The sequence below is a fragment of the Salvelinus namaycush genome, chromosome 11 (assembly GCF_016432855.1).
Source record: "Salvelinus namaycush isolate Seneca chromosome 11, SaNama_1.0, whole genome shotgun sequence".
Lineage (NCBI taxonomy): Eukaryota > Metazoa > Chordata > Actinopteri > Salmoniformes > Salmonidae > Salvelinus > Salvelinus namaycush.
Genome location: NC_052317.1, coordinates 20653913 through 20667894, shown reverse-complemented (window position 1 = coordinate 20667894; position 13982 = coordinate 20653913). Strand labels below are relative to the sequence as shown.

The following is a 13982-nucleotide window of genomic DNA, read 5'->3' as shown; positions in this document are numbered from 1 at the left end:
ATAGGACTGGGGGGAATTTAAATGCAATCACTTAGATTGTAAACAGGAAAGGATAGATTATATGTTATGTCATGCTCGGAGACACTATAAAAAGTGACACTATTTACAGTTGAAAGTGGCATGAAACATTTCATAATTTCAGTACTAACAGTACTCTGTGAACATCCTGAAACCAAGAAAATGTCAGCTACTAGCACATGACCCACCCTCCTTCACCACCCCCCTCCAGTGAGAATGGGATCTGAGGATTTACACTTGTGCTCAAGAGATTAAAAGTTTCAAGATTTTTCAGGCTGAGAAGTTGTGTTTAGATAGTGGCTTACAGCTGGGCAAACAAGAGGGCTGGCCACAGAAGTGTCTCCTAGCCAACCTCCACAAATGTCCATAGACAAGAAACCTCGTGATATTCATATAATACAATATGTTGATTGGAGATTCAATAGAATTCTCCCATTCAAACTCGTGTAAAATCCCACATTTTTGGGGCGTTTGAGCTAGGTCAAACAATTACACAATTGACAATGGGAGTGAACCTACAAGGCCACCACGGGCCAAATGAGCTCATAAAGGGTAGATCAACCATGAGAGACCACTTGTCTATAGGACTTACCACATTGACTCGCCTATTCAGCTCTCCCAATTATCTGGGGCACGCATTACCCAATGGAAAAACCACATCAATGTCCCCTACTGCGCTTGTCTTCAGGCGATGGTGGGCTTGGGGTGAGGGTGGGGGTGAGGATAAGGGTGGGGGTTAGGGTAAGGTCGGGGGACACTTGAAACAATAAAAACTGAGTCTACTGTATTTCAGTGGGCCAGATGTCAAGATTGACCAAGGCTTAGCCCCGCATGGCAGGCTTAGTATTGTCAGAGGACACACAGCTGTTGAAAGAGACTTTGACATTCAAGAGTTAATTGAAGTTAATACTAAAAGGTTGCTCAAATGTTTCATGCCTTGTATTATTCAATCTGTGGACATTAGTGTACACATCGTACAACTGAATGATTCCTGATCAAAATCAAATTTTATTGGTCACATACATATGGTTAGCAGATGTTAATGCGAGTGTAGCGAAATGCTTGTGCTTCTAGTTCCGACCGTTTAGTAATATCTAACAAGTAATGTAACAATTTCACAAAAACTACCTTATATACACAAGTGTAAAGAAATGAATAAGAATATGTACATATAAATATATGGATAAGCAATTGCCATGCGGCATAGGCAAGATGAAGTAGATGGTATAGAGTACAGTATATACATATGAGATGAGTAATGTAGGGTATGTAAACATTATATAAAGTGGCATTGTTTAAAGTGACCAGTGAAACATTTATTACATCTCATGTTTAATTATTAAAGTGGCTAGAGATTTGAGTCGGTATGTTGGCAGCAGCCACTCAATGTTAGTGATGGCTGTTTAACAGTCTGATGGCCTTGAGATATAAGCTGTTTTTCAGTTTCTCGGTCCCAGCTTTGATGCAGCTGTACCTCGCCTTCTGGATGCTAGGGGGGTGAACAGGCAGTGGCTCGGTTTGTTGTTGTCCTTGATGATCTTTTTGGCCTTCCTGTGACATCGGGTGGTGTAGGTGTCCTGGAGGGCAGGTAGTTTGCCCACGGTGATGCATTGTGCAGACCTCACTACCCTCTGGAGAGCCTTACGGTTGAGGGTGGAGCAGTTGCCGTACCAGGAGGTGATACAGCCCGACAGGATGCTCTCGATTGTGCATCTGTAAAAGTTTGTGAGGGTTTTCAGTGACAAGCCAAATTTCTTCAGCCTCCTGAGGTTGAAGAGGCGCTGTTACACCTTCTTCACCACGCTGTCTGTGTGGGTGGACCATTTCAGTTTGTCCGTGATGTGTATGCCGAGGAACTTAAAACTTTCCACCTTCTCCACTGCTGTCCCGTCGATGTGGATAGGGGGGTGCTCCCTCTGCTGTTTCCTGAAATCCACGATCATCTCCTTCATTTTGTTGACGTTGAATGTGAGTTTTTTTTTCTGACACCACACTCCGAGGGCCCTCACCTCCTCCCTGTAGGCCGTCTAGTCGTTGTTGGTAATCAAGCCTACCACTGTAGTGTCGTCTAGTCGTTGTTGGTAATCAAGCCTACCACTGTAGTGTCGTCTGCAAACTTGATGATTGAGGTGGAGGTGTTCATGTGTTATGTGCTCTGATAACTTCCAAAATAACTTGCATTTAACATAGGTTTATATTATTGATCTCACTGTAATGCATTTAGTACAAGTCATTCCACTCAATGAGCCAATGCCAGACACTGTATATCTTCTTTACTCAATTACCAATGGCTGCAGGCAACTGCTGTCCACCATCCCTACATGGCTGTCACAGCACACAGCCACACGCTTTAGGCCACTGTCTGTATCTGAGGAGAGGAGAATGTCTGAGGTTGGATAATTCTCCTCTCATGACTTCCTTTAAAGCTAATAGAATTGGCTGGACGACCTGCCCTGGACATCACAACCACTTTGGTCAAAAGAGACCCTCTCTGTACTCACTCTGTGGAGAGCTGTGTCGCTTTATACACTAAGTTCTCTCAAGGTTATCTAGAGCCAAAGCCAAACTCTGGATTTATGGCATAGAGGCATATCCTCAAATACAAGGCGCCTTTGGGATATTTTAATTTGCTGCTGAGCCACGTTACTGCTCTTCACAGTTGTGACAGTCGGTAAGCCGAAGTGCAAAGTACTTTTCTGTATAAGTTACCCACTGTCAACTGAAGACCTGTAAGTAAGCAGTTCGATTAGCGAACATACTCACTCAAGGACATTGATTGTCTATCAGTAACAAACAAGTACTTGGAAGACACCCTCAACATCAGGTTTAGTCTAATGCTACACTCAATCTGCACTCTGTGGTTTACACAAAATAGGAGGGTCACTACCCAGGCTTAGGTGATGAAGAGTATTTTGGAAATACAGTTTTGTATCTCAACCTCATAGGTTGAGGTCTCACAAGGGTCAGATATTGCTGTGCCTTAATAATCATTTGTTGGCTTTTTGGCTTTTCATTCTTTCTCTGAGGACATTCTAGAACAGGCATTCTTATTGTGAGGTCAGCTTTCTGGCCACCCCCAGGTTAGGTAACAACACACCCACTCATAGGCTCTATCTTCTCTCTGTTTTGGGGCTTTTCCCACCATACTTAGTCTGTCTCCTGGGACCCCTCCTCTCTTCCCAGCCCAGGTTAACTGTGATTGATCCCTGAGTGACAATAGAGGAGCTCCCTAGTTCTAAAATAATTGATTGAAGAAAATGCATTCACTCTCTTCTCCCCCCCTTTTCAGCTCTGACCTGCAAGTGGTCACTGTGTCTTTAGCTGGGTGTTGGGGAGACAGGAGGTGTCTTCAGCTCTAGCATTCTTTACATTCTCTGGATTTCACCTTCCCTGAGGGAGGCAGTCTGCATCACAATAAAGATGGGCAGGACTGGCCTTAGCCCTACCTAATCACAAACAAAGCCTATGTCAAAACCCCTTAGGGCTGGTTCACACACATGGGGTGGCAGGTAGCCTAGTGCTTAAGAGCGTTGGGCCAGTAACTGAAACGTCACTGGTTCGAAACCCTGAGCCAACTGGGGAAAAAATCTGTCGATGTACCCTTGAGCAAAGCAGTTAACCATGTAAATTGCTCTACTTCCACTTTTAATCCAACCCCACATACATAGGTTTTGGCGAGGTGAACTGCCACACTGGGAGCTATTGTAGGGTTTAAGCGTCTTGCTCAAGGGCAGGACTTTGGCATCTAGGATTTGGGGATTTTTTCCTATTGCTGTTTTCCTAGCAATAGGAAAACAGACCTGCAATCGAGGCTGCATTGAGTTGTATCGCTAGAAGGGAGAGTGAACTTATGTATCTATGTGTGGAGGGAGAGTTTAAAAGTTAAATGTTATATTATTACCTGTCCCAGACTGGAGAACAGTCACACACTGTCTACATCTCCACTGGTCTACACCTCTAGCTCTTATGTCTAGACAAGGATTTGGATTTTATGTTCCTCTGACACAATAAATACATTGGCTACCGTATGGACATCCTACATACTCTGTCCTCAAAGTGGATTGGTCCAACTGTAAATTCCAAGGAATATTTTATGCTTTTTATGTCAAGTTGGCATTTTGTCCATAGTAACGCCCTTTTATTTGAATGTCATGTGGCAGTTTTATGCCGTTGAGATGTTATGTCGTTTTATTAAAGACATTGGCCAGCCCTCAGATAAAATTTAGGCTGAACTGAATGTATACAGTGCATTCGGAAAGTATTCAGTCCCTTTGACTTTTTCCACATTTTGTTACTTTATTCCACTGTGCTTCCCTTTGTAGTCTGTAATAGTTGTAGTACAATTCAATCTTGTCCTGAAGCCACTCATGTGTTGTCTTGGCTGTGTGCTTAGGGTCGTTGTCCTGATGGAAGGTGAACCTTTTCCCCAGTCTGAGGACCTGAGTGCTCTGGAGCAGGTTTTCATCAAGGATCTCTCTGTACTTTCATCTGTCCCTCAATCCAGACTAGTCTCCCAGTCCCTGCCGCTGGAAAACATTCCCAACAGCATGATGCTGCCACCACCATGCTTCACTGTAGGGATGGTGCCAGGTTTCCTCCGGACTTGACGCTTGGCATTCAGGCCAAAGAGTTCAATCTTGGTTTCATCAGACCAGATAATCTTGTTTCTCATGGTACGAGAGTCCTTTAGGTGCCTTTTGGCAAACTTCAAGCGGGCTGTCGAGCCTTACTGAGGAGTGGCTACCTTAGTATTTAAAATAAGGTATTTCTGTTTTTTATTTGTGATACATTTGCAAAGAATTCTAAAGACCTGTTTTCACTTTCTCATTATGGGGTATTGTGTGCAGATTGATGAGGACATGTTTTTATTAAATCCATTTTAGGATAAGGCTGTAACGTAACAAAATGTGGAAAAGTCAAGAGGTCTGAATACTTTCCTTACTGTAAACAACTGGTGAGGATAGTTACTGGAGAAGGGATCTCCTGAATATCCTAATGTCTGGTGGCATACTAAAAATGTATTATTTAGCAAGGAAAATAATATTCAAAGAACAATAGAACATCAGAATGTTTGTCTTGCTACATGATGGGACAAATCTTTTTTTGAGAAAGAGACTTAGACCAGACTGAACTAGAGGCCACGTGTCTGATTAAATCACCCCAATAAATTCAGACTGCTTTTGATCTGCTGCCCATAATAATGATACAATATTTGAGGGGCTCTTGATGAGAGAGCTTCCCAGTGATGGTGATTTAATGTGGCGAAGCTCTGTTTTTGTTCACCCGTGAAGCCTCCTTTGCTTTGCTAAATGATTAGTGAGAACTGACCTCTGTCAAGGTTGGCTGTCAGGTTGGCTCTTCTCTTTAGTGAGACCTGACCCCTACTGACATCACATTGGTCAATCTAAAGTGACAGAGACTGCTGTGATTGGCTGTGGGTTGTATCTCTGTATCCCAAATTCCACTCTATTCCTTGTGTAGTGCATACTGTTGACCAGGGCTTTGGTTAAAAGTAGTGTACTATAGAGGGAATAGTGTGCCATGTGGGATGCAAGGGACGCAGACTGTGTATACAAGGCTGTTTTCTTAAGGGAATGAAGTTCTGTCTGTGATTCTAGATGTGACCACATGGTGGAGCTAGAGGACCACTGTGTGTGTAGTTGTTTTAGACTTCTCAGCGTAAACACTGAATTTACGACTATAGACAGTCCCAGTCGGTGTTCATGTAATATTAAGGAATTCCCCTTGACCATGCCCACAAATTGGGGAAAACCAACATTCTTTCCTATTGACCCCCACTGTAAAATAGGCAACATCGTTGTTGATTTTTTGTTATACAGAAATAACAAAACATGTAGAAAACACAGCTATGATGTTGTTCAATGTACATGTAGACAGGTAAAAAATCCCGACCTACGGTTCGAAATGCTCCAACGTAGAGAAATAGAGCCTGCAAGAAGAGCCCTGTGGCTTCAGGCTATTCGGTGTTGGAGAGGAAAAGGGGCATAAGGGAAGCCCAACAATATAACTTTCTCTCAGTAGGGAGAACGTTAGGGAGCAGGCAAGGTTGAAAAGTCATCTTTAGACATGTTGTACTCTTCTTAATTGTCGTTTTGTAATTTACTAAAACAACCAGACAACAGGCACGTTTTTGCTATGAGCCAATGGGGTAACCTAGGAATCCACAGGTTGTTTTCCCCACAGGCAGACAGGGTCGGACGTTCTATCTAATACTGGGTCTATGGTGATGGTGATTGCATTTACACCTGTTACAAATTACACAGTTACCAAAAATCTGAATTCTTATATTAAACACAGAGACATTTTCTGCTTCAAAGAGGTTCCATCACCATAGTGAAATTGACAGGAATTTATCACAGATTTTAATGGGTATTCAAACCCATTTTTTATAGTTAGGCTTTATATGTGCTCAATATTTATAGCATCAGTCCTCATTGTTCATTGCAATGGGCATTGAAATCACTTTGGGCCAAAGCTCTTCTATACATGTGATGAAGTTGCAGGTGTTACTATATTACTATATTGTCAAAGGTCTTGTGTGCTGTTTCCCTTTGGAAAATTACAGTCTCATCTCTGTGTGAATAGATTCACAACATGCTTCAGCTGATGGCTTGTGACAATAAACCAATTCATGGATGTCGTGGGGGCATTGAAGTGAGACTGAGGTTAGTGGTTACCTTCCCTGGCCTCCTAGCCCCTTGCCCCTCTGGCCTCTAGTCCCCCTGGATAAGACTGGGATTAGAGAGGGGTGCAACATGGATCCCCAGAACACCCGTACATAATACACTACCACCAGGGGGCAGGCTAACCAGGGCTTCCTTTCTTCCTCTCTGCTTTTCTCCAGATTACAGTAAATCCATCATCTGGTCCATTTAGCAAACATCCAGTCCCTCATTATGACCACTGTAGCACCAGTGTCCAGTCTCTTTAGTATGGAGTCCATCCATAGCACCACTGTGGATTGCTGGGAAATGATAATGCACTGTCAATTTCAAGTCCTGGTCGAAATATCCAAACATGCACATCACAGTAACAGTTAGTGTTCAATGGATGATTGTGTATAGGTAATCTTACTGTGCATTTTAATGGGTACCGTTACTGTTAATGACGCAATATCTGAACAGTGTGTTCCTCTGTTACTTATAAATGATTGGTCCGGAGTGGGCTCATCCTCCTCTCTGTGTGTGTGTGTGTATGTGTGTGTGTGTGTGTGTGTGCTGCTGGCAGGGCTGTCAGGACCTGTCCATAGGCCCCATCCTCATCCCCTCAACACACAACACCAGAGCCATGAGTACTGAGTAGCGGAAGAGGCTTCTCTTTGTCACTACGCCTGCCTGCCTGTGTCTCTGCCCAGCCCCTCTGATCACTGAACTGTGCAGGCTTGGCAGAAACCCATCTCCTCTCCTCCGTGCCTTGTTTCTCCTCCCCTCTTTTGTCACAGTCCAGCTTTTCACTCTCCCATGTAAAATCAGTGTCCATGGCCCCTCAAAGTCAGACAGCCACTGATTGGCAGATTCCTGGCCCTGTACTATTTGCCCGAGTTGAGCATTTATGTCAATAATTTAAAAAACTGTGGAGATGTACCTCTACACCTGTACTTCTATTGAGTTTATTAATGGACATGAATGCAACTGACTGAGGATAGGTAATATGTTAAATGCCAAATGTTGTAGAAACCGTTAATGTTACATTTAATTATTTGTTCGTTTGTGGTGCCTTTTTTACAGAATTCTTTTGAGATCTTGTAGTCCTGATTTCTGTCCCTGGGGGATTGAAAAATGTGTGCAGTGCTCACTATGTCCTTATAAGCAGGAAATATCTCATCCAGGAGCCTAGCCAATGTCGCAGTGCCCATTATTGAACATTCTTCCAACTGACCACAATTTGTTTTGTAAACAAAGACCAGTGATAGACAGTTCCTTCATGCTCAGGAAGCTGTAGTAGAGTTAGTGATAGTGGTATACGGAGGTAGATTGCATTACTCAAGAGGGCTGTGGCTTACATGCTCTTAACAGACCCACTGTGATGCTGGCCGGACATAGTGTACAGCTGCTGCTGTGCCGGACGTATAGTAGAGCTGCTGCTGCTGCTGCTGCTGCTGCTGCTGCTGCTGTGCCGACTGTGAAATACCTAAGTCTGCATGGTGCTGAGGGGGTCTGGAGCATGGGTCACCGATAGACACTGAGCAGAGCAGAGGAGGACCAGGAAGGGAGAGAGAGAGGAGAGAGATAGGAGAGAGAGAGAGAGCGAGAGGAGAGAGTGGCTCGCAAACACACACACAAAGAGAAAGAGAGAGAGAGAGAAAGAGAGAGAGCAAGAGCATAAAGTGAGAGAGCAAGAGAGAGCGAGAGCATAAAGTGAGAGAGTTAACATAGATAGAAGCAGGGAAGAGAGGGAAGGCTGAGAGCTGAACTGTTCTGCTGAGAACATACATCTTGTTGAAGTTTTTAGTCAGTACTTGGAGCATCAGGACAGGATGGCTCTCCTGCGTCTTTATAGTCTGCTGCTGCTCATGGCTCCTGTTCATGGCCAGTGGTGGAGTGCTTTCCTGGGGAAAGCACAGGAGATAACCACACAGCCCCCCACCACCATCCCCACAACCACCCAGGTATTGTGGACCACAGAAGGGACAGAGGTGGGCCAGGTGGGGACTCAGACGGAGGTCTTCACCACTGCACCTGTTCAGAGTACCCCACTACAGAGCATACAGGAGCCTGCTGGTGATGGAACCACAGAGATCAAGCCCAAGGCTAAGAAAATATCTCTGAAAATGTGGAAGAGTCGTGGTGAGTTAGTCTGGAGTATGTTGGGTGATGTAGTTGTTTCAGTTTTATTTCCGTGGGGGGATTCTGTCCAAAAAGTTGTCTTTATTTTGGGGTTAAATAACAATCAGTTCTGTTACTGGTTCTGCACATTAATTGTTTGCACTTTCAATGAAAGAGAACCAATGCAGTAATGATTTAGCATAATGCTATGAAAACTCTTTCCTGAATGAATCTGAAGACACTGACATGTGGCAGCTGTGGAGCTGTGGACTCATGGTGGTTCATTATTTTTTGTTAAAGTAGTCTCAAGCTGATACTTGTAGTGGGATCATGACAGGGATTAGTTAGTGTGTTCCCCCACAGCTTGAGTGCGGCTACGCTTTTTTAACTTGTCTAATTGAGGCTGTGCGTTGTCGAGGGGAGTAGGCTTGTGGTTTCCTGCTAGCCCCTTGGTTTCCAATGTTAATCCCTATCACATGATATTATAATAATAGGATTAGGGCCAGGAGCCTTCCTGGAACCTGGAGAAATTGGGGTCTGAGCGTGAGCATTGTTTCAGAGCCTCCCGCTGGGCTGGGCTGGGTTGTGGGGTGAGAGAAAGAGGGGAGTGGGGGACAGACGGTTGATGGATGGGAGGGCTGGGATACGGGGTCCAGAGTTATTATGTGTACCACAGGATGATGGTCCCGCTGGGTTGTGGGGTCAGGGGGAGAGGGGGAGAGGGGGAATCAGGGACGAATGGGTGAGGGATGGGAGGGAGGACTGAGATCAAGAGGCTGGAGATGATAGGAGAGGAGAGATACAACATGTTTATCATTGAGATGGATGGTGCACCAGTTCTAGGGAAATCAGTTACCAACATACTAAACTCAGCAAAAAAAGAAACGTCCTCTCACAATAAACTGTGTTTATTTCCACCAAACTTAACATGTGTAAATATTTATATGAACATAACAAGTTTCAACAACTGAGACATAAACTGAACAAGTTCCACAGACATGTGACTAACAGAAATTGAATAATGTGTCCCTGAACAAAGGGGGGTCAAAATCAAAAGTTACAGTCAGTATCTGGTGTGGCCACCAGCTGCATGAAGTACCGCAGTGCATCTCCTCCTCATGGACTGCACCATATTTGCCAGTTCTTGCTGTGAGAAGTTACCCCACTCTTCCACCAAGGCACCTGCAAGTTCCCAGACATTTCTGGGGGGAATGGCCCTAGGCTTCACCCGCCCATCCAACAGGTCCCAGTCGTGCTCAATAGGATTGAGATCCGGGCTCTTCGCTGGCCATGGCAGAACACTGACATTCCTGTCTTACAGGAAATCACACACAGAACGAGCAGTATGGCTGGTGGCATTGTCAGGCTGGAGGGTCTTGCCAGGATGAGCCTGCAAGAAGGGTACCACATGAGGGAGGAGGATGACAACAAGCTCAGTCAGATGATGCTGTGACGCACCGCCCCAGACCACGACGGACCCTCCACCTCCAAATCAATCCCGCTCCAGAGTACAGACGCTCATTCCTTCGACGATAAACGCAAATCCGACCATCACCCCTGGTGAGACAAAACCGCAACTCGTCAGTGAAGAGCACTTTTTGCCAGTCCTGTCTGGTCCAGCGACGGTGGGTTTGTGACCATAGGCGACGTTGTTGCCGGTGATGTCTGGTGAGGACCTGCCTTACAACAGGCCTACAAGCCCTCAGTCCAGCCTCTCTCAGCCTATTGTGGAAAGTCTGAGCAATGATGGAGAGATTGTGCGTTCCTGGTATAACTTGGGCAGTTGTTGTTGCCATCCTGTACTTGTCCCGCAGGTGTGAATTTCCGATGTACCGATCTTGTGCAGGTGTTGTTACACGTGGTTTGCCACTGCGAGGACGATCAGCTGTCTGTCCTGTCTCCCTGTAGCGCTGTCTTATGCATCTCACAATGCGGACATTGCAATTTATTGCCCTGGCCACATCTGCAGTCCTCATGCCTCCTTGCAGCATGCCTAAGGCACGTTCACACAGATGAGCAGGGACACTGGGCATCTTTCTTTTGGTATTTTTCAGAGTCAGTAGAAAGACCTCTTTAGTGTCCTAAGTTTTCATAACTGTGACCTTAATTGCCTACCGTCTGTAAGCTGTTAGTGTCTTAATGACCGTTCCACAGGTGCATGTTCATTAATTGTTTATGGTTCATTGAACAAGCATGGGAAACTGTGTTTAAACCCTTTACAATGAATATCTGTGAAGTTATTTAGATTTTTACGAATTATCTTTGAAAGACAGGGTCCTGAAAAAGGGACATTTGTTTTTTGCTGAGTTTATATGTCTGAAGTCTTAACTGACTAGAAGAATTGGGCGCTAAATGATCGTCCAGTAGACTCTTCAGAAAATCACAAGTCAAAGAGGACAAGCTCTCTCAGAACAAAATGTGTTGTTAGCATTTATAGTAAAAACATAAGCTTCATGATGAAGGCTCTCCTGTCTATTCCTCTGTCTGAGCTGTACTGTAGGTGTGATGCCCTGACAGCTTTTCTTCACCATGGTAATGTACAACAGCTGTCTGTCGCTCCAGCCTCCATAAACAGTAGCTCTGCACCCAGATGTCCGCTCACTCAGTATGACAAGCTACTTAAAGAACTTTACACAGGTTCACACCCTTCACCTGTATGTTATTAGCATTACTGTGTTGATATACTAAGGCAGGGTCCTCATTGGATGTGCATGTTTCGATATATTTCCACCAAACTGCTTTACATGAAATTCTAATGGATCTCTCTCTCTCTCTCTGATCGCACTTATAGATTGGCTTGTCTGTGGCAGTGTGGGTTGTGCGACTCAGTCAGTGTTGGTGTGAGGCTGCATGTTGTGGGAGGCATTCGTTCCGAGTGGAGGATGTTCAAACACTACCACCCTCCTCCCTAACTGTCATGTCTTTTTCCACTTCGCTAATTTGATGAATTACAGACCCAATCAGAGACCCTGTCTAGCCTAGTGGCAGAGATCAGAGGCCCACTGATGTGTAGAGGAAGGTTAATACTTGACAAGACTGAGGTGAAACTAACGGCCAAGAGGTTACCTCAGTGGAATGTTGGGGTGAGAGTGGTCGTCACGGGAGATGAGCTCCATGTGGGAGAGAATGTGATCGATCTTTCTCCACTAAGCACTCTCCCTACGCCATGATGATAAGCCCCCCAACGCCAATGAAAGGCTTTTCACCTAGTGTCTGGAGTTATTTGGGGGGAATTAGGGTCTGAAGAGGGGAAGGGGAAGAAGAGGGAGAGCAATGATCCATAGGTGAATGTCTAACTCATTAGGGGTTTGTTACTGTCAGTGATGAGGATAGATGAATTTGTGAAAAAACTATAGACCATGGACACATCAGTTACCGCAAGATGAGATATTCTCTACATCTGTGCTTATGCTTTGTGTGTTCTCATGCAAACAATGATGTAATAGTGATTGTGATGATAGTCAGGTGATAGCACAGAAGTACATCTGCTAACTGATTAGTTACATTGGAGGAGATCCATAAATGTTCAGTGGTGAAATGGCATACATATCTTTATGACGTATGGTGACATATCTTGACGAGAGCATTGGATGTTATCGTTGTACAGTTATGCAATGCTGAAATTAGAAATGTTGCTGATATCTATAGTAGTACCGTACCCTTTATATCCGTACATATATATCCAAGATGGCGTAGCAGTCAGACGTCTTTGTCTTGTCTTGTCTCGTCCCATGTACATATCTTTTTATATCTTTTTCTTCGCATTCTTTTTTATATTTTTTCCTAAAGCTCAACTTCAAAATACTCTCCTGCAACCCGCCTCACCCAATGTGGTTTGGATCTGTTTTTTCCCCAAAGTATTTATATTTACCTCAACTGTAGCTAGCTAACTAGCTAGCTAACTAGCTATCAGCTATCAGTCAGCTAACCTTTAGCTCGGAAAGCTCTCGCCAGTTCGTACAACGCGTTTCAAACCAGAGCATACCGGACCTATTTTCCTCTCCATATCCCCCGATTCCTACCGCAAACTCTGAACCCTTTCATCTGGATCATGGTAGCTAGCTAACCGCAACCCGGGTTGACTACTCCTGGCTAACGTTTCCGTGCTGGAGCAAGCACCAACTAGCCTGGGGCTAGCCCAAGCTAGACCCATCTCCCGGCTAGGGCTCCTGGGCTACTCCTGAAGCCCACTCCTCGGCTACAATATCCGGAACCCTTCTACTGCCGGTACGGGGCACGGAACCCCGCCGATCCTTCACGACTCCGAATACCGACAAAATCTGCCCGAGGATCCCAACAGGCCCCTCAGGCGCGACGTCCCCTGAAGGCCCATTCTGCTAACCGCGGCCAGCTAGCTATCTATAGCATATTGGACTGTTAGCTGATCCATCGGACAGTTTCTTGGACCGCTATACCCATTTTGCCAATTGGACTTGGACCCCTCTGCTACTTTGAACCCTACTAATTCCACGACTGGTCTATCGACGTCACCGCACGAGGAGGCAAAAACAGACCACCATCTCACCATCGCAACATCCCTCTAAGGCCCTTATGCTAGCTTGCTAGCCCCGGCCTGCTAACTGTCTGAATCACTGTGTCCCCAGCCAGCCCAACCACTCACCGGACCCATACGATCACTTGGCTACGCACGCCTCTCCCTAACATCAATATAACTTGTCCATTACTGTCCTGGTTAGTGATTACTGTCTTATTTCACTGTAGAGCCTCTAGCCCTGCTCAATATGCCTTAACCAACCATGTTGTTCCACCTCCCACATATGCGATGACATCACCTGGTTTAAACGTCTCTAGAGACTATATCGCTCTCTTCATTACTCAATGCCTGGGTTTACCTCCAATGTACTCTCTTCCTACCATACCTTTATCTGTACATTATGCCTTGAATCTATGCTATCGTGCCCAGAAACCTGCTCCCTTTAATCTCTGTTCCGAACGTGCTAGACGGCCAGTTCTTATAGCCTTTAGCCGTACCCTTATCCTACTTCTCCTCTGTTCCTCTGGTAATGTAGAGGTTAATCCAGGACCTGCAGTGCCTAGCTCCACTCCTACTGTGTCACGGATACTAAGAGTGGTGGGTAGGAGTCAGGCGCAGAGAGCAGAGGGTTCAGTGATTTGTTCAGTGATGTATTTCTCCGGCACAAAACGGTCACGCCAAAA

At 45.1% G+C, this 13982-nt stretch overlaps 1 protein-coding gene across 1 annotated transcript in view; it reads left to right on the top strand.

The window, feature by feature from the left end:
- The first annotated feature begins 8404 nt into the window (after positions 1–8404).
- LOC120055901 (collagen alpha-1(XV) chain-like) overlaps positions 8405–13982 on the top strand; it is a 34024-nt gene continuing 28446 nt past the window's right edge. Inside the window, exon 1 of the mRNA XM_039003943.1 lies at positions 8405–8825. Coding sequence (XP_038859871.1) covers positions 8516–8825 — 310 coding nt within the window. The 5' untranslated portion in view covers positions 8405–8515. The remainder of the gene's footprint in view (positions 8826–13982) is intronic.